The sequence below is a fragment of the Cyanistes caeruleus genome, chromosome 6 (assembly GCF_971803275.1).
Source record: "Cyanistes caeruleus chromosome 6, bCyaCae1.hap1.1, whole genome shotgun sequence".
NCBI lineage: Eukaryota > Metazoa > Chordata > Aves > Passeriformes > Paridae > Cyanistes > Cyanistes caeruleus.
In genome coordinates this window covers 30,601,776-30,629,057 of record NC_141706.1, presented here as the reverse complement: position 1 = coordinate 30,629,057, position 27,282 = coordinate 30,601,776, and the positions used below count along the sequence as shown (strand labels likewise).

General features: G+C 37.8%; 1 protein-coding gene across 15 annotated transcripts in view; it reads right to left on the bottom strand.

Annotated features, from left to right (window-relative positions):
• Positions 1-546: 546 nt before the first annotated feature.
• Positions 547-27,282, bottom strand: part of PHF21A (PHD finger protein 21A) — a 126,479-nt gene continuing 99,743 nt past the window's right edge. For 7 of the 15 annotated variants that reach the window (XM_086892798.1, XM_086892795.1, XM_086892797.1 and 4 more), the window contains 12 exons: positions 23,618-23,872; positions 21,743-21,829; positions 19,238-19,534; positions 17,458-17,556; positions 16,371-16,422; positions 15,470-15,549; positions 14,964-15,024; positions 12,354-12,517; positions 6,100-6,255; positions 4,398-4,473; positions 3,967-4,070; positions 547-2,161 (listed from right to left, as the gene is read on the bottom strand). In XM_086892798.1, the coding sequence (XP_086748924.1) occupies positions 1,907-2,161; positions 3,967-4,070; positions 4,398-4,473; positions 6,100-6,255; positions 12,354-12,517; positions 14,964-15,024; positions 15,470-15,549; positions 16,371-16,422; positions 17,458-17,556; positions 19,238-19,534; positions 21,743-21,829; positions 23,618-23,872 (1,686 nt within the window). In that variant the 3' untranslated portion in view covers positions 547-1,906. Of the gene's footprint in view, positions 2,162-3,966; positions 4,071-4,397; positions 4,474-6,099; positions 6,256-12,353; positions 12,518-12,583; positions 12,607-14,963; positions 15,025-15,469; positions 15,550-16,370; positions 16,423-17,457; positions 17,557-19,237; positions 19,535-21,742; positions 21,830-23,617; positions 23,873-27,282 lie in introns of all 15 variants that reach the window. The other 8 variants (XM_086892805.1, XM_086892802.1, XM_086892803.1 and 5 more) reach the window with 3 other exon arrangements.

Below are 27,282 nucleotides of genomic sequence, written 5' to 3'. Positions count from 1 at the left end.
ATACTTCCAGTGGAAATAGGCTTTGCCCAAACATGTATATGCAGTAGTGAAACTAGACAGCTCTGGGACACAACCTGATGTGACCAGAATCAGCACCCTAAACTGAGCCAGACCCCACAATCAGGAAGCACAAGGCAAGCTCTGCTGTCCAGAGTGAAAAGATTATACATTAGAGATGAACTTCTTGAACAAGAGGAGATAACGGAGGGTGATTTCAGTCCAACTCACTGTCTTTCATCTTCAAGCTTGAACCAGTCTGTATCACAGAACTATTAAAGCCTTAAACAAGCACACTGCCAACTGCTTTTCTCTGGGTTACAAACACATGGAAGAATGGGAGAGAGATGGTAACAGCAGAGACAAGCCTGGGAGATCCTCCAGGTGGGGTGAGATCCAGCACTGTAGGATTTGATTATTTTTAGACTTTAGCCAGTAGATGTATAGTAGAACCTATGGAAACTGTCCCATTAGATTTTAGAACACAAACACAGCAGAATGTCATCATAAATAAGCAAGTCTGTGTTAAAAAATTCTAAGTACACAGCATTTTCTCCAGTTCTGACACCTTTTTAATAGAAATCACTTGTTTAGGAAACAAATAGCACTTTTGTAATTTTTTTTTTACAATGTTTCTTACCTTGATCTTATTTTAAGTAACACTAGGAAGACCTCAATATCTTTTATTTTCCTTTTTAATTTAAAAAAGTTGTTTTTTTTCCCCCAGATACAAAGATTTTGCCCTTGCATAAAAAAACAGTGCCCAAAACGATGACACAAGGACTCACAAAGACTCACTGTATCTCACTGACACTATTACTTCTAATCTATACCATGCAAGGTCCCATCTACCTCTTTAATTAGACTGTCAGCCTGAAAAACAGCTTTTCTATTCCTTATTTAGTTCTTGTTACCAAAAGAAGAGAAAGGAAGTGAAAGAAAAGGACATTTCTCTGTTGAGTTCACACATCTGGGTTATGTGCTACTTTGTTCAGGATACCTTTTTTGTTTATAAATACAGAAAAGGGATGGAATCTCGTTTTCAAGTAATTGATGCACATTTTCTCTTGAGACACCTCTATCCAATGCTCCAAGCTGACCATGGATTCTGGCCCTCTATTTTCCCATTCCCAAAACAGACTTTCTGGATGAGTGTGAGGACCCATAGGCTCTCAGGCACATGGTGTGATTCTTGGGGTGTCCTGCGTAGGGCCAGGAGTTGGACTTGATGATCCTGATGGGTCCCTTCAAACTCAGCATATTCTATGATTCTGTGTGCTGGTTACTCAGTGAAAAGTCCATCTCCTTTCCTTCTGTACATCTCCTGTCTAAACAATAGTAAATACTGCTTATTTGATAGACTTGTCCCTTCTGGGCACTGGGATTTGATAATTTATATTTCTGGTTTTTTGGTTTAATAGTACTGAGAGTTTAGAAACAGGAAAAGCCCATAGGCTCTTTGGACTTGTTTTTGTTTTCCCCTAGCTAAACAAACTGTTCTGCAAATAGGAACTTGAAACCTGCTCTCCTCCCTTATCCCTGCTCCTCACCCCAAACAAAAATAAAACAAACCTATAGTGGCTGTGGAGGCTGCTGCAGGCACACACTGGTGTAAAATATAGAGAGAGTAAATATATTATTTCACTTGGCATGGTGCTGGCAAAGAACCCCCAGCTGGCACTATTCATGTAACATGATCCAAACTTCGCATGTACACACAGAATAAGAAGGATCAATTGGCAAACTCCGGTGCCGCCTGGCACAAGCATCTTCACGCTCTCTCTGGAACCAAAGAACTAAAGAATTCTGCACTTTCCAGAAGAAATCCAGTTTTGCTTTTCTAGAGTTTCTTTATTTTGCTCTTTCTCCTCGCCGCCACCTCCCTTGGCTCCTTCTTAACTTCACTGTGTTATTTAGTCTCATCGCCCTTGTTACAGTTCACCATGCAGCTCTGGGAAGGGGAGGGGGCTAAGGTGGAGGTGGCAGCATTAGTATTGTTAGTGGAGTCCATGCCGTTGGAGATGGCTACTGAATTGACCTCAGAGTTTATGGGTTTTGAAAGGTCGATGCCTTGGATGAGGCGGATCAGCTGTTTTACCTTCTCCAAGGAGCTGTGCATCTCCTTCTGTTTTGCAAGGATGGTATTCTTCATTTCCATGCATTTCTGCAGCAAAGCAGAAAATCAGTAATAAGTTCGAGCTTATGACTGAAAGAAGGCAAAAGAAGGAATATGATGTTCACAGATCTAAATGTAAGTACCCAGAGAAGACTGCAGCTGCAACTTCACTTTTCCAACCTAGAAGAAAAGAGTCTCTAGGCTGTGTTCAGAGAAGAATTCATATTTGCAGGCTGAGGAAATGAATTGCCAAGACATAGCTGTCACCTGGTATGGCCTCCTTTTATTCCAAGGTGTTGTGCAAATGAACACAGACAGCTCCATCCTTTTGTGTTTCTTTTGAAGGAAAACTTCCAAGTGTATGTTGTTACTATTTTTTCTATTACTATTGCATTACTGAAATTTCTTCAACTCTGATCTGCAAGCTCAGGCATCCCAATGCAGCTGACTGCTGTGTGCAAACCATTAATGGGATGCAGCCTTTGCTTTCACATACATTTTAGCAGGAACATCACTTCCTTCTCTCAATAAGTAAAAAGGCACTTGAAAAGGAAACCAAACTCCTCCTCACTTGAAAATCTTATTTTGTGGCCACTTCATTCTCTTAGAAGTGGTAGTAACATAGCTAGCTCATCAGCTAAGTGTTAGGGCAAGATAACTTTAAAAAAAGCCCACAAATGATGTTTCAAGAGTGGAAAACTGCTTATATGTATATCTGAAACTCTCAAAAATGAGGAAACAGTAGCTATGTCTGTTACAGTCAGGTTTTTACATGAAGATGGCAACCTTCCTACATTTCATATATCTTTTATTCATGCTGATCTCCAGACACTGTTGGTTTTAGCTTTACTGTTTTCACATGCAGCTCATGGCATCATAATAACTCTAAAACATCAAGACTTATATGCCTGTTTTGGGCAGGTCCAATCTAAGTATGAACATTCTCCTCACTGCCAATCTCTCATGGTAAGGCCCTGCATCTGCCTAGGTACATCACTGAGAATCAGTGTTAGTTGTCTAGTGCTGCTCAGGTTACTCTCAGCTACTGCTAACCAGAAGGTGACCGGGACTGCTAACCAGCCCCTCACAATCATTTTATTTGTACTGACAGCACTGAGACGTCTGTAAACGTGGGTCACTTTTACTCTAAAAGTCAAAGGCAGGCAACCTGAAAAGTACATCTGTATCTAAAAAGTCTGTAATTATGAATCCAGCCTTACAGATGTTGCCACACAGGAGATTTTGCTTTTTTTCATTATGTGATACTGACAAGGGCTGCACCAAGGAGGGGCTCACATGGCAACCCAAGAGACTAATCTGCACATTAAAGTGAAAAGAGCGACCAAATCAATATGTATGTTCCAATTACTGCAATAAACTAAGGTGGAAACTAAGGTTTCTGGTTTGAAGTATGACATTGTCTCGTTAATACCATGTAGAGGCATGTGCAATGTCCAGCTGCTGACTGCCAAGGCAACACATCAAGCTCCTGAGAGTCCACTGTGAGTAAATGGTCGCTTTTGCATCAGAAGGGCCTTGCACCAAGGCTGTAACTCTGCCCACACACAAAAATGCTCTGTGTCACTTTTGTCACCTGCTGATAGTATATGTCACCATATGTCTACCTACATGCTCAGCATGGATCATGTATAAGAGACTCAATGTAAGTGTATGTCGCATTTATTTCATCCCTGCTCCCCAAAGTCCTAAAAAGCAAAGGAAAGCACTCACTCAATTCTAAATAAATCCAGTGGATGACAGGTCTAGTAAATGGAGTTCCTCTATAATAGTTTTCTCCCTGCATTGTGGCACCAGAATACAGGTGAAGAGTTATTCAGGAGGACAATACTCACTGTTATAGAATTGCTGAGCTGTTTGACTTTCTGCTCTAGTTGTTCTCTTTCCTGTTTTAAATCTGAACTCCATTTAAGTAGTTTCTGTTTTTCCTCTTCTTTTGCTGCAAAACAGAATATTAAACACAATATTTTAAATGTTTATCTTACAATAGTGGATAGAGGGTCTAAACTGCTTCAGGTAAAGAAGTGAATTGTGTTTAAATCAGTGCTTAGCAGCTTGTGCACTGAATCGCTCCCAAAATTTAACCTACGTACACAAGCATGACAGGCTTCAGAAATATTTAGACTTTTATTTTCACTAGTGATTAACATTATTTCCTTTTGTATGATAAAATTTCCTTTTGTAAAGGAAATACCATTCTATCCCACTCCCAAAATAACATCTTCCATTATTAAAAGTGAAAGAAAAGTATTCATTATTTTCTTACCTGCTTTATATGCAATATATGAATGAACAATTGCTAAAGTTCCTGGCCATGGGATTGCTTCTTCCTTCTTTAGCATCTGAAAGAAAATTTTCATAGAGATTTAGCTGGTAAAAAACCTACCTTAGAGAAAGCAAAAAGGAGAGAGAAAAAGAGGGAAAGACTGAGGATTTTCTTTCATGGCTATCATTAGCCTCAGCCCTGTTAACACAAAGCTTCACAGACCTGATCTGAGATTTAACAGAGGGAATTATTCACAACTGTATTGTGGCTCCCACAAAGCAATCCTATTTCTTACAAATGTCAGCATTTTCCTAAATTCTCTCCATAGCCACAAATAAAGTATACTAATGATACTGAACAACTTAAAAGAGGAATGGAAGGATAATATTTCAGAACTCAAAACTTGCCAGGAGACAAACATTACTTCATGGTTCAGACAAATTGCTGATCTTAGTTGTTCTGGGAAGAAAGTTTTCATGCTGCAGCCTAGTCTCCACACCATACATTCAAACATCACACTTCTGGCTAGTAAAACATGAAACTGTCCTATCATCCCTTCATATCAGAATCATCTTAATATACTTGTCAAACTCTCTTTATAACTCTCATTTATGTCTTTCAGATCCTTCCTACATTTTGCTTCCTAACAAACTTTAAGAAGAAAGACACATATTTTTAGTACATGATCAGAGTGGTGTCTCAGAAGACATAGGACTTGTCAGTTTACAGTGAAATTACTCAAATTTCCTCTTTAATGTTTTTGGAAGTATCACAGAAACATGAAGAGAAGGGATAAGGTGAGAGTAGGCAAAAACAGGAGTACCCAAGTCATAATACTCCCTCCTCTGTGGCAACTACTGACCAAGTCACTTGAGAAAACTCAAGTTTTCATTCTTCTGAGCAGCACATCACAGATCAGGCTGTTTTCTTATGCTACCACCTGGCACACCAAAGGCTGTGTGGGTGACCAAGCAATGCGCTGTGTTAGACAGGACACAGCTTCAGACTGCGTATTATCAGCAATCCTTTGCAACTTCTAGAGTTCCATGGAAGGGTTAGGAATACAACAGTTTACTTCTTCATCTTGTAATCTCAATGTAATTATAAACAAAATATTAAAATATAACCTGCTCACTCCAACTGTACATTTTCATAGAGTGATCTGGAAAGAAATTGTTCATCTATACTCATTATACTTATGCTGGATGATATTAAAGAGATCACTGAAGACAACCTTTCTGATGTTTGATTTATATAAGCAAACAGGGGCTTATATTTGCTCTATCTATTGAGGTAGGCTTGTGCAAATGTTTTATTTATTTGTCCAGAAGAATATACTAATAACCTTTGAAGAGGCAATGAGCTTAAGATGAACAGCACAATTTCTATGGGTTGTAGATAATCCTTCACAAAAGTCTTCATGCTTTGATCCAGAAAAAGAGTAAAAACATAAGGGTTTTTCCTTAAGGGTAACAAATAAAGACCCCAAATTCAGAAGCAAAACCAGACAGTTTTGTATTAGCACACATTCCCAGAGAGGTAATAATTCAATGAAATTCACACAAGCCTTATTGCACATGAAATAGATTTGTTCAGCGTCAGGCTGTCTTGAGCTAACTAACCCAAGCAATCTGGTTATTTTCTTTAACACCAAAAAATCTTCACATGCACTGTACATAACTCCCAGTCTGTCAAACAATACCTGGTCTTGACATTTGGGACAGATCCACATGCCCTTAGGAATGGTTTTCAGAGGTGGGTCCAGACAATCCAGGTGATAAACACGTGAACATGTGTCACACATCAGCAACTGCCCACTTTTTCTGCAAACACTGCAAAAATCCTCATGGATATCACCCTACAAAATTGAGGGGAAAGGGTTTGGGTGAGAGAAAGCGAGAGAGAGAAGGCAAAAAGTGAACTTTGACCTTTGATATCTACATCTTAGCAGAATTCAAGGATTACAGCACAAACTGTTTCTAAGGGGATTCCAAAAGGTCAAACCCTTTTTAGACTGTGAAACAGGAAAAACATGCCAGACGTCAGAAACACTGACATCTGTCCTCCCAAACACTTTCTCTGTCCTCCCAAGGCAAAATGGTACAGCAAACACTTATTAATACAGCTTCTCTTAACAACTGCTACCCCACAGCCCTTCTTTAAGATTCCCTCTTTACCCTGATCTTTTTATCTGCCTGAAGTGATGAGCTACTCACTTTCTTAACCCTCCTGATTTTTGGATGTAAGCCCAACTCCACTCCAGGAATGCTGATTAGGCTGTCTCTTGCCAGTAATAGTATGTAAGAAACCCCAACTGAGTGACTTAAAAGAACACTGTTAAATATTTAGGTCACCTTTAAAAATGGAACTGTAAGGTAAGGTGTTGTGTTTCTAAATGAAAAATAATAGAATTAATTATGTTCTGAGACAATTCTTTTTACTTCACTTGGGCTACCTCAAGTTGCACCAAAACAGCTGTGACTCAAAACTTTCTCATTCTCTTTAGAGAGTGGATTGTTTCATCAGTAGCATAGACTGAAAGCCAGGATGAAAGAGTACCAAGAGAGATTTTCTGATATTTTTTTTAAAAGAAAGAATTGAAAAAAAATGACTGGCTGTGGCTTTTAGAACAACTAGGTTTAGTTACTGTTGCATTTCCATCAGAGAGTTTCTTTCTACAGCCATTAACATCCTAAGAAGGTAGGTCTGATTTTTGTTTCTTTTTCTTCTCTCTCTCTCCCCCTGTTTTGATTTGATTTTCAGATATTTGAATGAAGAGGCTTGATAGAAAGGTGGCGTTCACAGAAGAAGCAAGGAGCACCCCACCCTCTCCTCTGACCACCAGGCTCTCCTGGCAGCTCCATATGTTCAAAGCCCCATGTGGCATCTGAAGTACACACTTGTCACTGACTTACAATGAAGTTTTACACACACCCCAGACCTGCAAGACTGCAATTGTAAGATGTGTGTGTGGAGCAGAACTGTGGGTACACGCTCTCCTGTATGAAATACCAGTGGATGCAAGGTTTCCTTTTGGTGCAGATCAGCTCTTCACACGTGCAGTTTCTATTGGTTTGGAGGGATAGCAGATTTGGCTGTGCACTCACACATTAAAGTGTCAGGCAAGAAAAATTACAGTAATCTCCACTATGGATGACATAACACACGTAAAAATAATTACACATGAGCAATCTGTTCAGGTTTCTATTTCCCAGCTCTACTGCTGATGAGGCCCCTCTTCAAAGGGAAGCCTATTCTTAATTCCCAAGGTTAACACTGATTTAATGTTTTGTAAAGGATCAATCTTCAGTGAATTTTCCATGCCATGTTTTGGATCCATAACTCCCAGGGACCATTGAGAGCTGAGTTATGGTATTACTTCACCTGTAACATCAAAGAGTTCCTAAGTGTTAAATGAAGATCTAAATGAGCGACATTTCATGCTTCTTGTGATGTGTTGTAACCAGGCTGGGAAGAGCTTCTTTCCCTCTATCATGCATTCTCTGAGTACAAGGAAAAGGCAGCAGGCAAGAGATATCATATAAGCTAAAATAAAATCCTCTTCAAGATAAGGAGACGTTTAAGAGTGGAATCCTCTCATTTTAGGATTTTAGGAAAAAAAAATTCTGTTCTAGGCAATCATGTATCTTAAGATGCTACAGTTGCCACAGACTACACAATAGCTCTTGGTAACAAAGTGCAAAATTACTGCTGTGCTGAAAACTAAACCTGTTATGTCTCATAGTCTGCAGAAAGAGCCCTACAAAAGAGACACATAAGCAGTTTCCTCTTGAGGGGGAGACATTTAGAATTTTAGACCCAAAATGTCCCAAATTCAACTGAATGCTGGAAAACCAGTAGTGATACAGGTGGCCAGTGCACAGTGGAGCTGAATGCATGGAGATGCCAACACACATGGACAGAATTCACAGTCCTATTTTTGGTAATGCAAAACTCATGGCAATTCCTCAGAGTTAACAACTGTCTTTACCAAAATCCCAGCCAGTATTTGATTCCAAAGAAATGCCCCAGGGTCTTATGGGCATAAACAGGGGGGCTGGAATTGGTGTTATGACATGCACCACTAACCTCAGCTTCTGAATCAGCTTTGTGTAGACTACAGCCAGCCAGCTCAGGCTAGAGCAGAACTCATTGAGGCTGCTACAGCCTGAAGTGACTGAAGAATAATGTCAGAACAGGTACCATAAAAGGTGATTTAACGTCACTTTCTGCTCTACTTCCTCTTCACAAGGGACCAGGAAAAGAAATTTAAGCTTTCTGGACAGCTAACAGTTTTCTTTATTTTGATAAAGTGTCTAGAGCAGCATGGCCTGGCTTTAGGCAACAGAATTGAGTAATACAGTAACAAAAGCAGCTTGTGTGCTTGAGTTTGTAATATCTATACTTATATGTACATTTCACTGGAATAACATGGGAAAACTAAATATTCTGCAACAGGAATTGCTCATGATCATATAAATAAAGATGATCATAGTGTATGATGCAAGTTGATGCAAGTATGATGAATTAAATTATCAGAAGCAATACTAATTCTGGCATATTCTAACTTTGATGGGCTTGACTTTGCAATCTGAGTGTTCTACAATGTTCCCCTCAACTGAAACACTGTCTTAATATAAGTGTTTACTAATAAAAAGACATTTTGTGACCAAAGACTTGAATCATCACTAAAACAGAGGTTTTTGCACAATTCTTACTGCTGAGTAATTGACTTTCAAAGGCAATCACTATCTTCCAGGTGAATATGCCACAACTGCATAAGGGAGAACCACACATAACCAAGTGGCTCATAAGTGGCTCACATAACTATTTGGCAAGGCAACTGCCAAACAAGAAAAAGGATCCAAAAAAAGGGGGAGAGAAAAAAAGTTTTGCTCAATCCTGCCTACTGCATTATTTTCTTCCTTTTCCTAGGTTCTACACCTACTTTCTACCCCTCCACCCTTATCACCAATCCCATCTTAAGCCTCTGCTTCATTTTTGCCTAAGGATTTCTTCCTGTCATTCAGCAAATAACATTTCAGGAGAAATTCAAGAAGGCTGTTCTGGTCCACTGTGCCTGACACCAAGTGCTTGGTCTGATTTGCAATTTTCATAGACTGGCTAAACACATAGATTACTCAAGTGCTAAATCAAATTTCTATTCTAAAGCCTACAGGAATTAGACTTTTAATGTAAAAATATTTTAAAGATAGGCAAAGCTGCAGTTTTCTTCTTTATCTGTCTCATGAACTGCTCAATTATTTTAACTGGGACTTTTCCTTAGGCATACAATTGTGTGTTCAGTTTTAAGTGTTCAAAGTTCTAAATCAGAGTCTGTAACTACAGAAAACATTTCCCGTCCTATCTAGAGACCTTTCTATATTCACATCATCTGCTAACAGTGTGGACCCTCTTCAACATTACACAGTCTGGCCTCACTGTCAAAAGAAGTGATCCTGATTTCTCTACATGCCTACTCATTTCACCCTGTGTGAAGCTGGCACAAGAATATTTGTGTCTATAAAATTAACTGGATTAGGACGTGATCCTGGCTATGACTAACAATTTTTAGCTATGTCAGTTCCCTTACACAGACCACTATGCAGCCTCAGATATATCTGGCTGAAACAACACAGGAGGCATTCAAGGGATGAGAAAAGACTGCTGGTGACTGGAAGGCTAGATGTCCTCAACGGTAGCCCCTGGCATCAACTGTGACATGAGCATTTCAGGGGATCCTGTATTCTCCATCGATTTGAGTTGCAAGGTCCTTAAATGTCAAAGAACTAATCTTCCTCTTTGTCTTCACCACCAGCATAACTTGTACTATTGCTGTTTAAATACAGAGTATTTTTGCAGCAATATATTGCACTTTTCCAGCCTAGGATACTACAGATTTTTACAAGGATTGCTAAGTTGTCAAAACTCAGACAGGAAAAGCACGCATCATGACAAATAAAAAAATACAGGAAACCAAATCACAATAAAGGGATCTGACTGCACAAGCTTATACAGCAATCTTTTGAGAACATATTAACAGAAGAACCCCTTCCATCTTATGACAGCAATTGGAAGCCATTCCTTTCTTTACAGTTAACAAGTTCAAATTATAAGATGTAGCAAAGAACAGATATTTATCTCCTTTCTGGTATTTTGCTGTCTCTGAAGATTCACATTTTGTTTCATAGTTTATTTTTAATGAAAAAAATATTTTTATGAGAACTTTGAAATATATTTTTTACTTTCACATGTATTTAATTTTAAATGGAATTCAATATCAAATATTTCTGAAAATTCCACCAAATTAGCCCAATTGATAGTGAATATGTACTGAATGTGACTTTGGTAAAAAATTCTTTAGAAAAATCAAGCTCTTTAAAAATGTTAGTTCTGTTGCATACATATAAACTAAATGGGTTGTCTGGAAATGTTAAAGGGGATTTACATATGATTTTAAAGGGGAAAGAGTGCTATTGCTATGTTTTATGATATGTTCAGGTAAGAGAGAATGTCTGTTACCTGCTAGTTAATCTTCCATTATCTCCTTTAAATCACTTCAATTTTCCTTAATTAATGTATATTAAAGCAATCCAGGCCTAAATACAATCCTAATTCAGAAAATTAAGGGCATTCAGAATTAGATTTGAATGCTACAGAACTTTTTTCTTGATTTAGCTTGCTTCCATCAGGCACTGCAGAAAACAGGGCAAGTATTCATCATACTCTTTTGAGAGCTCTTCCATTGTAGGAAAAGACTCAGCAGTATACACACACATCAGAGATGGAAAAGACCTCCACCACACTATCCAGTCCTTCTCGTGGGGCCAGTGTAAAATATGTGCTCTTCAGCACATTTGCAAGTCATCTGTACTGCTTATTTTAAAAGTCCCCAGAGATGGAGCTGTCCCATCGTATCCATGAGGGGCTGTTCCACAGTCCCATTTATATGGCTGTCAGGAAAGGGTTTTTGCAGTCATGTGCTATCCTGCTCTCAAAAAATGACTATATAAAAGAGAACCTTGCAATTCTGCATGCATATTCCCCTGGTATCAGAATTGCATCTATTTATTTCAGTGCTTCAGACACACTTGTACTACTCCTATTCCTGTTACCTCTGCAGAACAAATACAGATCAGAGGCAAGGAACTGGCTTCTATTCCCTGTTCTATGTTGTCAGTAGAGGTGGTCTCTCAGTCTATGTTCTTACAATGGTGCAAGTATACAGATGAAAATAAAACAACCCAGCTTTTCCTTAAAGGCCACTTCAGATGGCTGGGCCTCAAGTATATGTGACTGTCTTTTCTAAAAGAAGAACTGCAGGAGATTGTAGCACCAGTATGAAGAAATAAGCAAACACCTCTTGATTCTTAAGCTGTGCCCTGTAAATACCAGTCTTTTAAAAGCAAGCTCATAAATGAAAGTACACTCCAGCTCCTGAGGACTGTTTTACCCCCACTGAAAAGTCACAACACACTTTCTGTCAAATCAGTGCCGCAAACACTGCTCCTGGCTGTCCTGCATGACAAAGCAGTTTCCATCCTTCTCTCATTACAGAAACACAACTTTTTGTTATTATGGTCTGTAACTACTACTTTTCATTCTCCTCCTCCCCACCCACCCCCCACTCCCCCTGGCCCTTTTTCATGGATGACAGATTCAATTCATTCAGACAAGATCTCAGACACTACACAAAGGAAATGAGCTCATCTAGCATTCCTGGTGCCTCCCAATGTTTCAATCCACTGAAGGAGTTATAAATAAAATCTCCACAGGATAACAACATAGGTGCAGAAGGAAAAAAGGAAGGGTGTTAAAAAAATGCTGGACTGTTTCACTACACTGAATCATGACAAATGATGAGTGAGGATTAAAGAAACAAAACCTGCAATGATTTTCCTTGTGTCTGTTTTGCATAACTTTCTAAAAGTAACCCCCTCCCCAAGAGTTACTTACGTCTGTGGAGCTGGGGCTAGGCAGGGACACGGGCTGAACAGCTGCGGGAAAAGTAAATGTGGTCTCTGTCTTTTCATTTTCAGGGGAGTCAGGATAACTGGACAGAGGGGACGTGGGGGTCAAAGCCCCAAACCCCAACACCGTGTTGTATTTAGGTGGACGACCTACATATTAACAACAGGGAACACAAACGAAAAAAAAAAAAAGAAAGGAAAAATGATCTTACATACCTTTGGCCAGTGGTCCTCATTGGCTAGCGTGAAAAAGGAAATGATGTAGCACAGAGAGGAAGTTAATATAAAAGTTACAAGTGGAAGGACAGAAGCAAAGATTTAAACATTTTTTAGAAATCTTCAAGTAGAATTTTGCAAGGAAAGAACATTTAAAGGATGTATTTCAGAAGGAAGTAGAAATAAGCTCTGCAGAGGGTCAAAGAATCATTCCCACAAAAGCAGCATGGGGACAGTTGCTACTCCTAAAAATAAGGCTATTCAGTTTTTAGGGGGAAAATGTTGGCATCAAAGCTCCACAGAAGCTACAATAACTACTATTAAATCCTTTCTGCTGTTATCCCACACCTCCTTATCTTTTTAAGTGCCAGCATAAATCTACACAAAGGTTAAGTCCTTTATCAGAGGCCAACACTCACCACTCCTCTACTTTTCTTCCCCATTTTTTAAACCTGTTAATTCACATATCAGCACTTTCTACCCTACTGGTACATTTTTAAAATGAGGCTACCTAAGAACAGGTCTTGTTTTCTGACCCATAACTACTATCAGTTTTAACCTATCGCTAGTCTTCTACTGTAACCCACTCCAAATTCTGTGTTCATTCTTAGACTTTCTCAGCCAAGCATGTTTGATTATGCACAATTCTTAGATACTCTATTACATTAGCAGATGTGCAAAATGTCTTCATAACAATTCTTATAAAATTATGAATGCAAAGCAAGACAGCAAAAAACCCAGTATGCAACCATCATTTCTCCCTTCCTTCTCCAAGGTAATTTATGGATATGTAAACATAAAGGAGTCAGGATCTAGGAATAATTCCCCAGATCTTATGTTTACAGATTGTCAGTCTATACCTATTAACATGCTAAACCTTGCATTTAAGGTCTGGATATGTTCCAGAACTAAGTATGTCCTTGGAAATGGATTTCTGCTAGTGATGTCCATGGGTGAAATTTCTGACATGCTCAGCACCATCTATAATTAAACTAAAGCTCTCAAGGGCAAATGCTTACAAAAGCTTTTCACACAACATATTGCTGTATTAAATTACAAAACAAATGTATACTTCCAAATCTTTTGTCAATTGAAAACATGTGCTACTAATTTGGTGCTGATAGAATATAAAGGCTCACAACAGGGTGTGAGGAAAAAACCAGAAAGTATAATAGCTGCAAAAGCAGGCTAAAAGAGTATCAAGCACAAATGCATGCAATCATTTTCATTGATACAGTAATTGTTCACTATAAGGTCTAAAATAAAATTAAGAAATCATTACTACAAGAAGGAACATTTACTTATTCACAGAGTAAATGCAAAAGCTCTCTATTTAAAATCTACATCATATTATTTTAAAAATACATTTAACTTATTTGGAGATAGCAGTAGAGACACATCTTTTATTTAAAAACAGCATAGCTGCAGAAGTGTCAGCTTTGCTATATTGTCTGCTGGACTGAAAACATGGATCAAGAAGAGAATATATCAAATTAATGTTTCATCTTGCAGCCAAAACCCCCAAAAGATAATGGAACTGGACAGTGCTAGGTGAGAGACTGGTTTGATTTTTTTTTCAATCTGATTGATTACTCTTTTTTTAGACAGAAAATTTAGGAATAGAGAAGGTATTATGAGTCTTTAATGACTGCAGAAAATCATCAAAAATCAGGTAAAGATTGTCAGGTAGGTATGATCGATGCCATGTACAAATAATGGCATCACTTCTGTCCCATGCTGTTCTGTTCCACCTGTTTCACCATAATCTAAGTCTTAAAATTTTACCTATTCTACAGAAGGATTTCTTCTGAATACTACTGCATGGCTATATGAAAGATCATCTCTCATTTTAGGACAAGTGGCATTCTGGTTGCAGTTGAAGTGCTTAGTATGAGCAGGATAGCTTTTCTCACTCAAGGTAAGTTCTTTTGAAGAACCCATCCCTATTCCCAGTGGGGAACAAGGCTTTTGTCACACTAAGCTTCCTCTCCTATTCAGGGAACAGATGCTTTTTCCATAACCACTTTCTTCTTCACAGTAACAATACAATCTAGTCATTAACAAGGGGATCTTAACAGCAGCTTCATATCACTAAATGATGTTCAAACATCTCACATTTCTAGTGAATATCTTAGCAAATTGGGTGGTTTTTGTTTGGGTTTTACTTGAGAGTGAAACTGAAATGAAACATTGAGCTGCCTAATAGATCTTGCTATGCTAATCCCTAGAAGTCACAGTTTTTGCCTACCATGGAAATTTACTGCACAAATTAAGTACTGTAGAGTCCTTCTTGTCTTGCTCTTCAAACTGACACGAGGACTACAAATGCAATGTGGAGGAAGAGGCACTGGGCAGGGAGACAGGTCTGGGTATACCTCACCTCTTTTACGTGTCCCGGGATGCATTGTGCTGTTCAGGTACGTCACTGTACTCTTCTTGCGCTGCAGGGAAGAATGGAACAATTTCTGTTGGGGAACATTTCTGGCAAAACCTATATGCAGTAGCTGAGGAACAGCAGAATAAGAACTAAGCGAGATTACTGGCTTTTGTGTTTTCTGAAGCACACCTTCAGAAAGGTTAGCTTTTTTACACTGCTTCTGACATCTGAACTGCTTCAGGCTGATATGCAAGCTGACCAACATACACTGCCATTTGGCTTTACAAAGGAGAAGGCAGAAAAAGATGCAAGTACTAGAAGAACACCCCAATGTATTTACTGTTTAAAAATCTGAGAGTTGTGCAATGGCCTTTTGAACTATAAATGATGGCTTGCCTTTCTAGCTCAACCTGAGAAAGCTTAGAAGGTAGCATGATGTTAGAAAGACACTCAAGATCAGAATGAAAACACCAGCTTCCCCCAGCAAAGTACCAGCAAAAAATTAATACCTCAGGCTCAAAAACGGCTCCACTGTACACTGGATTTGCTGTTGTTCTTCTTTTCCTCTCTTGTCGCTTACTTTGGATTTCTTGTAAAACAAAGCATTCGGGTTAGAAAACAATGGATCTCAGAAATTATATAAAATCCTCAGAATTCAGTTTGCATGTGAGAAGAGCTGTAAAGTTTTCTACAGAACATCAATCACACCCAGTATAGGCAGCTGTGTTATACTTTTAACTTCTGAAGATTTGAAAACTAACAGCTGACAAGGAATACAAAAACAGTGTTCAAGTAACTAATGAAATCATTGCCTTCTTCTCACCAAGTAATCCACAACTAAGACACTTTAAAGTCATGGTCAGTATCACTGGGATCTAAAAATAAGTCTCTAGTAACCTTGCTGGTACTTAAAAATATGGTACAGAAATATGCAGGCAGTTGAAATGATAGGCTATCTTTCAATGTATAGGATTAGAAATTTAAATTATAAATCAAATTATAATCCATTAACTCATTCATTACAAGTAACAGTCCCATAAAATCATGAAATGAATGAAAAAATCTAGACATAGGTTATGGTAAAATTATCCATGATGTATCTTTGCAGATAGAGGGGTTGTCCAGAAGGCATTAGTACTGCCACAGATTTCTTTTCTACCTTCAGAATATACACTTTCTTCCCAACCTCTGCTCTCTGCTGCATAAATAACTAATCTTTTTCAATACCATAAGAAGAACAAAAACATATGCACAACAAACTAAGTTAGATGAAGAGTACAGACATCCCAAAGGTACTATCGTGCAAGAAAATACTGCATTTAATACAAGAAATATTTTGGAATCCTACTTTCAATTCAGAATGACCATGAAACCAGAAGCTGAACAACCAACCTAACACATTTTTCCTACCTTCCAGGTGGTCATGAGTAACTAGTCCCAGAGACACCATGAAGGCAAGTTTCTGTGAGGGTGGAAAAAAAATCAAGAAAAGTAGGATGAGTCATTTAGGCCCTTTAAAAGCAGCTGACCAGTAACTAAGCACCAAAAAAAAAAAATAATTTTGTGATACTTTGCTTCTATAAGTCATTTTTCATTCATGTATGTCAAGCTTCTTGAAAAAGGATAGACAAGAGTCCCGTTTCCTAGATGGGAACCTAGACTGAGACACTGGGAAATGCCCATTGCTCGTGATCAGAGTTGGCAGAGCTGGGAACAAGAGAGCAGTTTCTTTACTTCCATTCCAGCACTGAACTGACTAATAGAAAATACCAACACAGTTCAATTGCCAGAAAAATATTGCTAGTTTAAGATCATTCTCTATCTATTATGAACTACAAGGAGCCAATTCTAACTTAGATTTGCTATTTGCTAAGGGCTATGTGTTTCCTAGAGGATTCTAATTTTAATGCAGGAAATGCAGACATGTAAAAATCAGAATTTTGTTGTCTGACAAAAGTTAGAGCTCACACAATAGTAAATTTCAATCCATCTACAGAAACAAATGTAGCAGAGCATTTAGCTGTAATCAGTTCCAAAGCTCTTCTTCTGAAAGGCTTTAAGAAGTCATTCTGTCCTCTTTCACCCCAAACTAAACTGGACTAAAACACAAGTAGAATGTGAATATATGTGACTCCTTCCTGCTCACCAGAGTAGAAATATTTTATAAAGGAAAACAAAGACATTTCTTCAGCTTGGAGAATAACTTCAGAGTCTAAAACCTCAAAGGAATGGAAATCAACTCTGTAATCTAAACCTTCATTTGAAGGAAGTATCATGGAAAAATGATGATCTTCTAACTTACAAAAGATTTAGAAGGCAAATGCATTCCAGAATAGAAAAATGCAATGCACTATATCTATTTAGATTTTTTATCCTGTAGCCTTATCAACTACTGCTGTCCAACAGGAACGTATGGAATGTTAAAGTTAAGAAGTCTTGAGGGAACAGTGTTCTTTTTTTTGCCCCTTAAAAGAAAGCTCTGGGTATGTTCTGATACCTGTGGATTTTCTTCTCGTTTTGGCTTCGGTGCAGCAGGTGGAGTAACTGTACGACTTTCTGTTTGCTTCTCTTCTGTTTCCACATGTGGTTTAATAGTCTGAAAGAAAACAGTGTTTCTCTCTTTCAGTGATAAGAATGACTTTTTTTACTTTGACTATTAAAGCAAAACAAATACTTTCACAGATACAGGAGAAAAAACGTTTAAAGCTGGCAGTGTTCTAACAAAGACTTAATTGAGGAATCTGATGTGAGAGGAATGTTAAATAAGGTATTTTCATTTAACAAAGAAGAAACAGCTTGTCACCAATCCATTACCCCACACAGCCACACAAGATATAACAGTGATTTTAAGTCAACCTTTTTACAGAAGTCACCATAATGTATAGGAATAAAAGACACTTCAAGAAAGCTCATCCCATCAAGACTTCCACTTAGAAACCATTCTGCATGGCACATACATTTTGTACTCCTCAGTCTTCATATTTTATAGAATTATGAATGTCTCAAAAACTCTGAACCCCTCAATCTCAGATGTTTCTGAAGCTTTTTTCTTTTCTCAAGTCATAAATCTTCTGCATGACATTCCTCAGCCTACAGCATGAATGCTGAAGTTATAAACTGAGTAAGGTAAGCTACAGAGAGACAAACTTTTCCCCTTTATGATACTATGATACTGTACAGAAAATTTCATGTGTTATTGAACCACCACCATTCTTCTATGTTTTCCTGTAGTTGCCAGGAATTATTCAAAGAGCAAATGAATATGGCTGACATCAAAAGTCAAATACTGTAGAAGTACAACTTCAAATCACATGGAAAGGGCACATATTGCTGAGTAACCTGTGGAATGGTCCTGAGGTATGCAAGAGCCTACTCTTGAGACCTCACAAGCAGAACTGAGCATAAGCACATCTTTCATGCACATGATTTTCATAGTCTCCGTAAGTATTTCAAAAGCAGAAAGAAGGTAACTTCAAGGCACATTAGTCTAGGAATGAGTTAAGTGACATATGTACTACTATTATCCATATAAATTACATAATAATAATATTATATGTTATAGTATGCAATGTTACACTATTACTAACATACAATATACAAAAGAGTTAAAAGTGAATCAGAATATTGCTTTACTTGAACAGACTGGCAAGGAGTCTCAGTTGCAATCCACACTGACTTAAGTAATTTTTATTTTACAGAAGTCTTTTCTGGAGAGAGACTTTAAACTAAACATACAGAATTCTCTGCTTCTTAAGGTCTCTTTTCCATTCATTCAATCCAATTTAGATACAGGGAACTATCAGACTTCAGAAGCTGAGTGAGACTATTTTGCCTCCAATCACAAGATTGCAAGATCAAGGGATCGTGGAAGAAATGGCTACATTTATCCTATTAAATATCCCTACAATTTTGTGCAATTTTTGCCTCTCACAAAACCACCCTTTGTAAAACAAAAGGGCTTGATATGAAGATGGATTTCAGCTTATACTTGCTCTTCAAGTACATCTGCCATGTAGCCTGCTTATGAACTACTGACGTTTAAACAGTAGAGGGAGCATAAAAACACTGAAGCAGGAGAAAAAGGTGCCAATGGCCCATAGTAAAGGAAACGGTAACTTCTATCCCAAGAGCTGCAAGTTATTCCATAATTTGTACTGCCAATGGAACATGAATATCTCCAGTATCCACTGAAAACCTCCCTGGTTGCTGTCCTCTCCAAACCTGCACAGTAAAGCAATAAAGGCAGTACTTTGCATTAGTAGACACTTTATCTGTACCTGTTTTTCAATGTTTGGTTTGCTGATCTGTACAGTCTGAGGTCCAGCGAGCCTGGTACCCGGTGCTGCTATCACGATGCTGGTGAGCTGTGCCATAGGGAAAGTTTTGGCTATGGTTGCTGTCTGCCCGTTAACTACACGAACTGGATGTATGGAGTTCTGAGAGTTGGGTAAAGAGGTGGGTGTGAACTTTGTTGTCAGCATCACAGGCCTCTGAATAAGCTGAGGAGCTGCAAGCATTGGAGGAGGTGCAGGGGCAATAGGAATGTTATTTTGGGCAACTGGTTTAGGTCGAACCTACAAAATTAAAATAAGAAAAAGAGAGAAAAAAAAGAGAGATTTGTATATCAGTAATTCAGATCAACTTTTAACTAAGTCTTTCAATTCATCCTGTTTAATCTGAAGGAGGCTGCTTGATTTTTTTTAGATAATGTAATTTTTAGCATACTGTCCTAAGTATGTTAAGAGAAAAAAGCACCACATTTTCAAGCCTACTTACATAAAACCCATCCATAACATTTGCATATACAGTCACCATCCCTGAAATGGTATTTGGACGCACAGACACTTATACAGAATGTTTATTGCCAAATGCCTTATCTGTATCTAAATTAACATCTTGGTTTTATAAGCCAAAAAAATCCATGTGATATTTACAGGCACAGCTGAGGCGCTCATGTAAAAAGTGTTTCAGGGCTTTGTAAAGAACCTCTAAGAAGTTATGAACAGTTGACTGTGCCCTGAAACAAGTAATTATTTTTTCAGCAAATATCTGTTATCTGTCAACTCTGTACAATTATTTAGATACCTGCACAACCAATCTCTATAAGCAAGAAAAGTGACAAGATAATATATTACTCCCTTACTGAAACTGCTGAAGGTACAGGTAAATGCAAGAAGTTATCTTCTTTCACAAGAAAGACAAGAGCCACAAGAATCTTCCAAAGCCTCATCACCAATATTTTATTTCTTGTTATTGTTAAGTTTGTACTTAACAATGGACTTAAGCTACAATTACAGTACAGCAGTAGAGCACATTACTTTAAAAATGAAGCTTTTTTTTTCTAGATTCCTATTGTCCTATCCACCTGTAATAACCCATAAAGCATTTTACCATGAAAAAGTCACATTCCAATAGATGTCACCATACCCAAATCTTAATCAGATACCAGTCTTTCCTTACTTTCCTTTCCCACTTTGCAAAAGATTTAGACTTTTATTCACACCACCACATATTTCATACAAATTAAGTAGTCCATCCAAGACTTTTTTTTGTTTTACATAAAAAAGCAATTTGTGTCCTCCCCAAACCATGAAAAGAAAAGTAAACTGCAAGTTTTACTACTCAGCTGAAAACAGAGGTCATTCTCCCTTGTAATACAGAAATACTTGGGAATAATCTAGACATCTTATTTTTTTCTTTTTTCACTCAAAAGCAGCAAGCAACAATTAGAACAATTTAAGGCCTTGGGTGATGCTTTGATTTTGATGACACCCATTCCACGGGTTAATTTCATTTATTGCAAACAAGATCATATATAATCATCATATGCAAATTTCATAACTACAAACTCATACAGCCTGGAGAGTTGCTGAGGAAGTCTCTAATTTGACTTCCTGCTCAGAGCAGGGCCATCACTAAATGCAGAGTGGATGGCTAAGGCATTGTCCAGATCAGTCTTCCAAAACTTCAAGGATGAAGCTTTCACAACATGCCTGGCAAGCCTCTTCTGCTCCTAATTGTCCTCAAGGTGAGAAGTGTTCCAATTTATGAACATGGCCTCTAATTGTTCTACCAAGCATCTTTGTCTCCAGTTTTGGCTTATTTCCTTGCTGATACTGGAATTAACACTGCTTTTAGGGTGCCTCCAAAGCCCTTCTCCAAATTTGAAAAGCCCAGATTCCTCATCCTCTCCTTACAGGTCATATATTCCTGTCTCCCCAAGCTATTTTAGTGGCCCTCCTTGCCATGCTCCGTTCAAATTTATTAACCAGGGATTCCAAAACTGCAGGGTGTTTATTGGACTCAGTTTTATGATTGCTGAGGAAAGGTGGATAACCTCCTCTTTGGATCTACTGGCTGCAATCCTGTTGGTCCAGGTCAATATGCTGGTAGGTTTCTTTGCTGTTAGGGCACACCACTCATTCAGCTACTGTCAACCAAGACCTTTTAAGCTGTGCAGCTCCTCAGACAGTCAGTCCCCAGCCTGTACCTGTGCAGAAGATTAGTCCATTCCAGGTACAAGACTTGGCCTTTCTTCATGCTGAGGCTGAGAAATTCCTGCTGGCCCCTTCCTTTATCCTGTCTAGGGCTGTCTGCATGTTAGCACTGCCCCAAAGAATATTGACTGCATCTCAAATTTGTTATCATCTGCAAACTTGTTGAGGATGAATTGTCTTCTCCAGCAGATCAGCATTAAAAACCACACAATGTTCATCAGAAGTTTCTTCTATCTATTCTACAAGTAAGTTCCTCCTTCTATTGTTTGTTCTCTTTATACTTACCTGTGGAAGAAAATTTGGACGAGGAGTAAGTCTGGGAGGAGGGATGAACTGCGGCACTTTTATGGGCTGAGGCGTAGCCTGAACCTGCTGTAAGAACATGAGAAAGCTCAGTAAGAGGTAAGAGGAAAATTTAGCTTTGAAGTTTTTCACCAAAATCCTGAATGTACTTTCAGACCTGATGTCCTCAGTTTTCACTCTGTAAATAATTTTTCATAGCAAGAGGTTCCTCACTAGAAATGTATTAAGGACAGAACCAAACTTTACTTTCTAGATCCTACACACCTTGCTTCATAAATTGCAGGCATATTTCCTTTTAGTTCAGTACTGACTAGTGTACCCTGCAATCTAAAACCATTTCATTTGATAATAATGAAAACTCGTATTTGTTTTGATCATTAAAAAATGACATTCCAACGGACAGAAAATAGAAACACTTTGATGTCCAGCTATATGAACTATGGTCTTTTCATAGTGAGTGACACACAGAAGAATGAGAGAACATCTCATGCAAACAGTAAAGATCTGGAGGTTATAACTCTTTTAGCAATATTAATGACACTATGAGGGGCTCTAAATGCACAATTTGAATTTTTCAAAAATAGGCCATTCATTTGAAACAATTAGAATCTGCTTTTAAGGAAACCTAAGTACTTCCCTGAAACTGTAACTGAAATCAGCTGCATGTAACTGCCACATGATTAACCCCTGAATAGCACTACCAGTTACCATGAGTACCTGGAGAGATTCTCTGAAACTGATGTCAATTATTATTTTATACCCTCCTATAATTCTGTCCACCCACATAAGACTGCAATTTTCTTCAAAAAGGTCTTGTACTGATTAATTAGTACTCAGGAAAATATTCTGATATTTTTGATGAAATTTGCTACAGAAACATAAGTCATGGACTAGTATTAAAACAGAATTACCTCCTCAAATCGAAGTTATTCAGCAAGGAAATGAAGCACAGACACAAAGAACAGATGACAGTGGTATAACGGATGACACAGGAGAAGAGAACAGTAGAAAAATCTCTACTCAAATAGTCTTCTCTATTCTGATCACAAACATATGCCTCATTAGGAAGCAAAATTACTTCCATCTGCATTAAACAGTATTTTAATAAATATAGATAAATCAGATTTATGTTTAATAAAGCCATAGCTTTTACTTCAGAAGTAAAATTTCCCTATCATGTTGTTACATAATACCTGGTTTCCAGACCAAGAAGCCTACATAATCCAGTTTTGAAATACTGGTTCTTTTATTTCTAGGTGGCTAACTATTCTGGAAAAGACTGTATGATGTAGCCAAAGCACAAAATTTATATTTCCAAAATACATGTTTTTAAAAACAGATGCTGTTTATACATTTGAAAACGTGCTGAGTGAAGACATGGTAGTGGGCAAACTTAAGGGATGTGTCTAATACCAGAGACTTTATCATGCAAAGGGAACAAAAGGTTGAGTCAAAAAAACCCTAAGATGAAGACCCAAATTGACCAAATGAAGAAAGTCTGATATCTCCTTTGCCTAAGAAAAGAGTAGGAATCCTGCAGAGCACAGCCATACAGACTTAATAAGGGCAAAACAATCATTACTGCCCCATGACTACTGTTACTAACAGGGGAAACTACACAGAGGTGATGACAGCACTGATTTAATTCTATAAAGCAAAACAGTAATAACAACCCACATGGAGAGAAGATCTTTTTCTTATAGACTATCACTTTAGCAATGTCAGCTAGTGAAGACTCACACCATGTCCCTACTATCCTCCTTTCCGTGAGAAACCCTGACTGTTTATTTTTTTCCAATAGCCCTCTTGTTAACCAAACCCACACATATCTGCAGGGCAAACACATTAAACGCTTACCAAAGTTACTGTGTTTTTTGTCACTATTTGGACTGCCTCAGCTCCTGGCCCAGTGACCTTATTTGTTGTCTGGAGGTTGACTGGTGCATTCTGCGCATCAGTGCTGAGGACTGCTTTCTGATTGTTGTTGATAGCAGTAACCATGGCAATGGTGGGTCTCTGACCCACAACAGAGGCAGGCATGGTCGCAGTTGCTGCTTTCAAGACGAGAGGTAGTGTCTTAGTGGTGATCATAGAAGCTGTAGTTACAGTTTTCTAAGGGAAATAGAAAATACACTGTAAGAGACAGAGACACTCCATATCAGACAGGACGTGGGTTGGTTAGTCAGAAACAATAGACAGCATGAGAAAGAAAAGGCAGCTCTGAGCCTATCTACCTGCTGTTCAGACAAGCACATTATCTAATGCCTCTGAAAACTGGATAGCTAGAAAGCATTCTCATTTGAGGTACCTGTTCGGTCTGCTTTAATAACCTGCAGCACTGCAGATTGAATCAAAACAAATTCCTGAGAATATTAAAATTAAGTGTTAGCAGTGGCATATGCATTTTGGATCTTTTAGTTTCATATTACTTCCAAACATGCACTGTCAATATCAAGCATAAAAGGTGGAGGTTTATGAAACATAGCAGCAAACTAGCTTCTCACCGAGTAAAACTCCTATTTTCAAATGGAAACTGTAGTTACAGTGATCCTCGCAATCAGAGGAAGAGGGGAGGGGAAACATTCATAAGTTGGTTTGTTTAAAAACAAAAATATTTATTTTTATTTTGGGCATCCCAGTCTCAGCTTTAGCAATACATACAATTACCTTGCACTGAACTTTCTTTCCTAAGTGTATCAGTAGGGTTGTCCTGAAGTTGTAAGAGCTGGCTCTTAGTCTGCCCAGCTGCAGGCAATTAAGTTTAACTTCTGTGGCATGGGCTAGTTTTGGAATATGTATTTGACACCATGATTACTCTTGGCCTGTTTTAAAAAGAGTGGGTTTGAATCATTTAACACCAGCATTTATCTGAAATGCCTGACTATATCATGCCCAAAATTCCAAAGCTGAAGCAACTATTATTTCACAGTTTTGTTTTAAAATGTACTGTCTTCCAAGATGCTAAGGCAAATGGATATTACAAATCTCATTCAAAAAGCAGCAAGGTGAGAGTTTCCATATAAAATCAGAACACGATGCAAACAGAAAACTCATGACAAGTGACATTCAACAGAATGGCAAATGATCTTTTTTCTTTTCACTTGTAAAAAAATCCATTTTTTGGTGAAAAAATCCATTGCACCAATGGCACTGCATCTTCAAAACTTAAGTGGCATGATCAAATGCTCTTAGTACTAAATAACCACCATTCCCTCCTGATGTCAGCTCTATGTTCTACAGAGGAAAAAATGGAAAACCAGGGATCAGGCAGTCTTTGTGTTCTGAACATACCTGATTTAAACTATTTGACTTTAATCATACAAGACCTTTATATTTTTTCTAATAAAATATTTCCAGTCAAATTCTTCAGTCTTTTCACCAATACTGTTCCCATAAACAAAAACACAGTTTACCTTCCCACATCTAATTTTGTAATAATTAAACTATGTCCCCTAATTTGTTAATTATGCACAAGTGTGAAAAAATTCACTGTATAATGCCAAATCAAATAATTTATACTTCAGTTTTATACATTAATGAAAAATCCAGACATAATTAAAGTTTCCTCGTTGCAACACAACTTTCTTAACTTTTTATCTGAGATCTAACAAGCTTACAGACCTCTGCTGCACCTCTGCCGCACCTTCCCCAAAGCAAAAGGCTCCATTCCCATAATGAGTAACATTATTCAAGCTTTTCCAATGAGATGTAACATGGTATCATTTTCACAACCATTACATTCAACCATAAACGTTTTGAAGAAAGATGTAATCAATCATGTAATACAAGACTGTGACTCTTCCAAGGGGTTCTATTAACACTGCAAGTACTCAGAGTACAGTTTCAGTCAGAAGATCACAGAGCTTGAATATCCCTGTTACTTTGCTGAGCATTAATTAGATAGCTTATTCTAAAAAGTAGTCAATGCATTAATTCATACTGAAGTGGCATTCACAGTAATTCTGCATTATTGCACATGATATTGCAATAATATGACCTTTTAGCAGGTTTGTTGCTTATGAAAATTTTAAAAGACCTTCTTACTGGACAGATTATATATATTAAAATGCCACTGTTAATTATGGCATATATGCCTTAATTCCTCAATTTGATTACTCTGAAAACAATTACTGAAAGCATTCTCTGTACTGACACAGCCTTGAAAAATGTGTTATTTACAAATACAGGCATGAACAAACTTCATAGAGAGACAAAATATTTTACTTTGCTGAAAGAGATCGAGACACAGTAAGACAGAGGCACAACCTTAGATGCAAAATGTACAGAAACAAGTGAGGATACTTCACTATTTTACCCACATAAATAAAAACAGGAAAATGTTAAAGATAAAAGCTGGCTTATTTATCCAAGGGACAGGACAACTTGCCTTCCAATTTGTAATTACTTTCCAAGCACTAATGTACCAGTGGTAGGAAGAAGAGTGTAGCAGTTTTTTGACTGTTTCGCTAGAGGGCTCTTTAACTTTGAACAAAACCTCAATTTTTACAACCCAGGAGATGACCTGGAAGTTAATGAATGAATGCAAAGTGTGGAATAGTGAGAAACACATGAAACTGTGTTTGCTCTCATGTTTCCTGACTGAGAAACAGAGATCACTGATACAACAGTGATCCATTGTTTGCCTATAAATACTTTAGGACACAGTAATATTTTATTCTTTGTTCCATTTTAGCTTTGATACTGATGTTGCTGCTCAAAACGCATTTTCCTTAGTTAGGTTTGTTTCATTTCCTCAATAAACTTTTCTCAAAAATACAATTAGCTAAGCTTCACAAACGCATGTAGAGTGCCTCCAAACCAACTTGCTGAGTTAACAACAGAACTAACAGCCCAACCATTTCTCTCTTCTTTGTTTTCAGAAAATGGGAAGATGAAAATCACAACTGGTCAAAGCTGTGCGTGTGATTCACTGCAATGTGCATAAAGCAAACTTCATGGGTGAATTCTGCCATCTGCCTATCCAGGTAAACATGAGCTCCCCATGCATCAACAGGAAAAAAAAACTTAATATACACTTCTTTTTGCAGAACACCTCCCTGCATTTTCTAGTTGTTTTATTAGCACACTTTTGTGAATTCAAATAACTGAACAGGAGAAACTTGAAATTCCCCTCTTAAGCAAACCACTTTCTCTGTTGAGTTCTGGGATTATGTCTCTAATCCTATACCAAACTGAAATTCAGTTCACCTTCCCAATAAAGACCCTATTTTCTAAAACTTGAACTCTGCAATTAACACTGTATAGTATATAGATTTAGACAAATCCTTGAAAATTCAGGTATTATTTAGTATTACTTACATCTGTTTAAGAAGAACAAAGCAGAAAGAAGAAGGAACTGTTTTCTTGCATTTTATTCACATTTGTAGAGGGCATTTTGTTAGTAATTTAAAAATAAGGAGATTTAATCATATACCTCATACAGTGTGTGTAAAGTATTTACTGTTTCTTGAGACCTACTAGGTATGGTCAGACTCATTCATGCACCTAGGGAAAAGACAGAG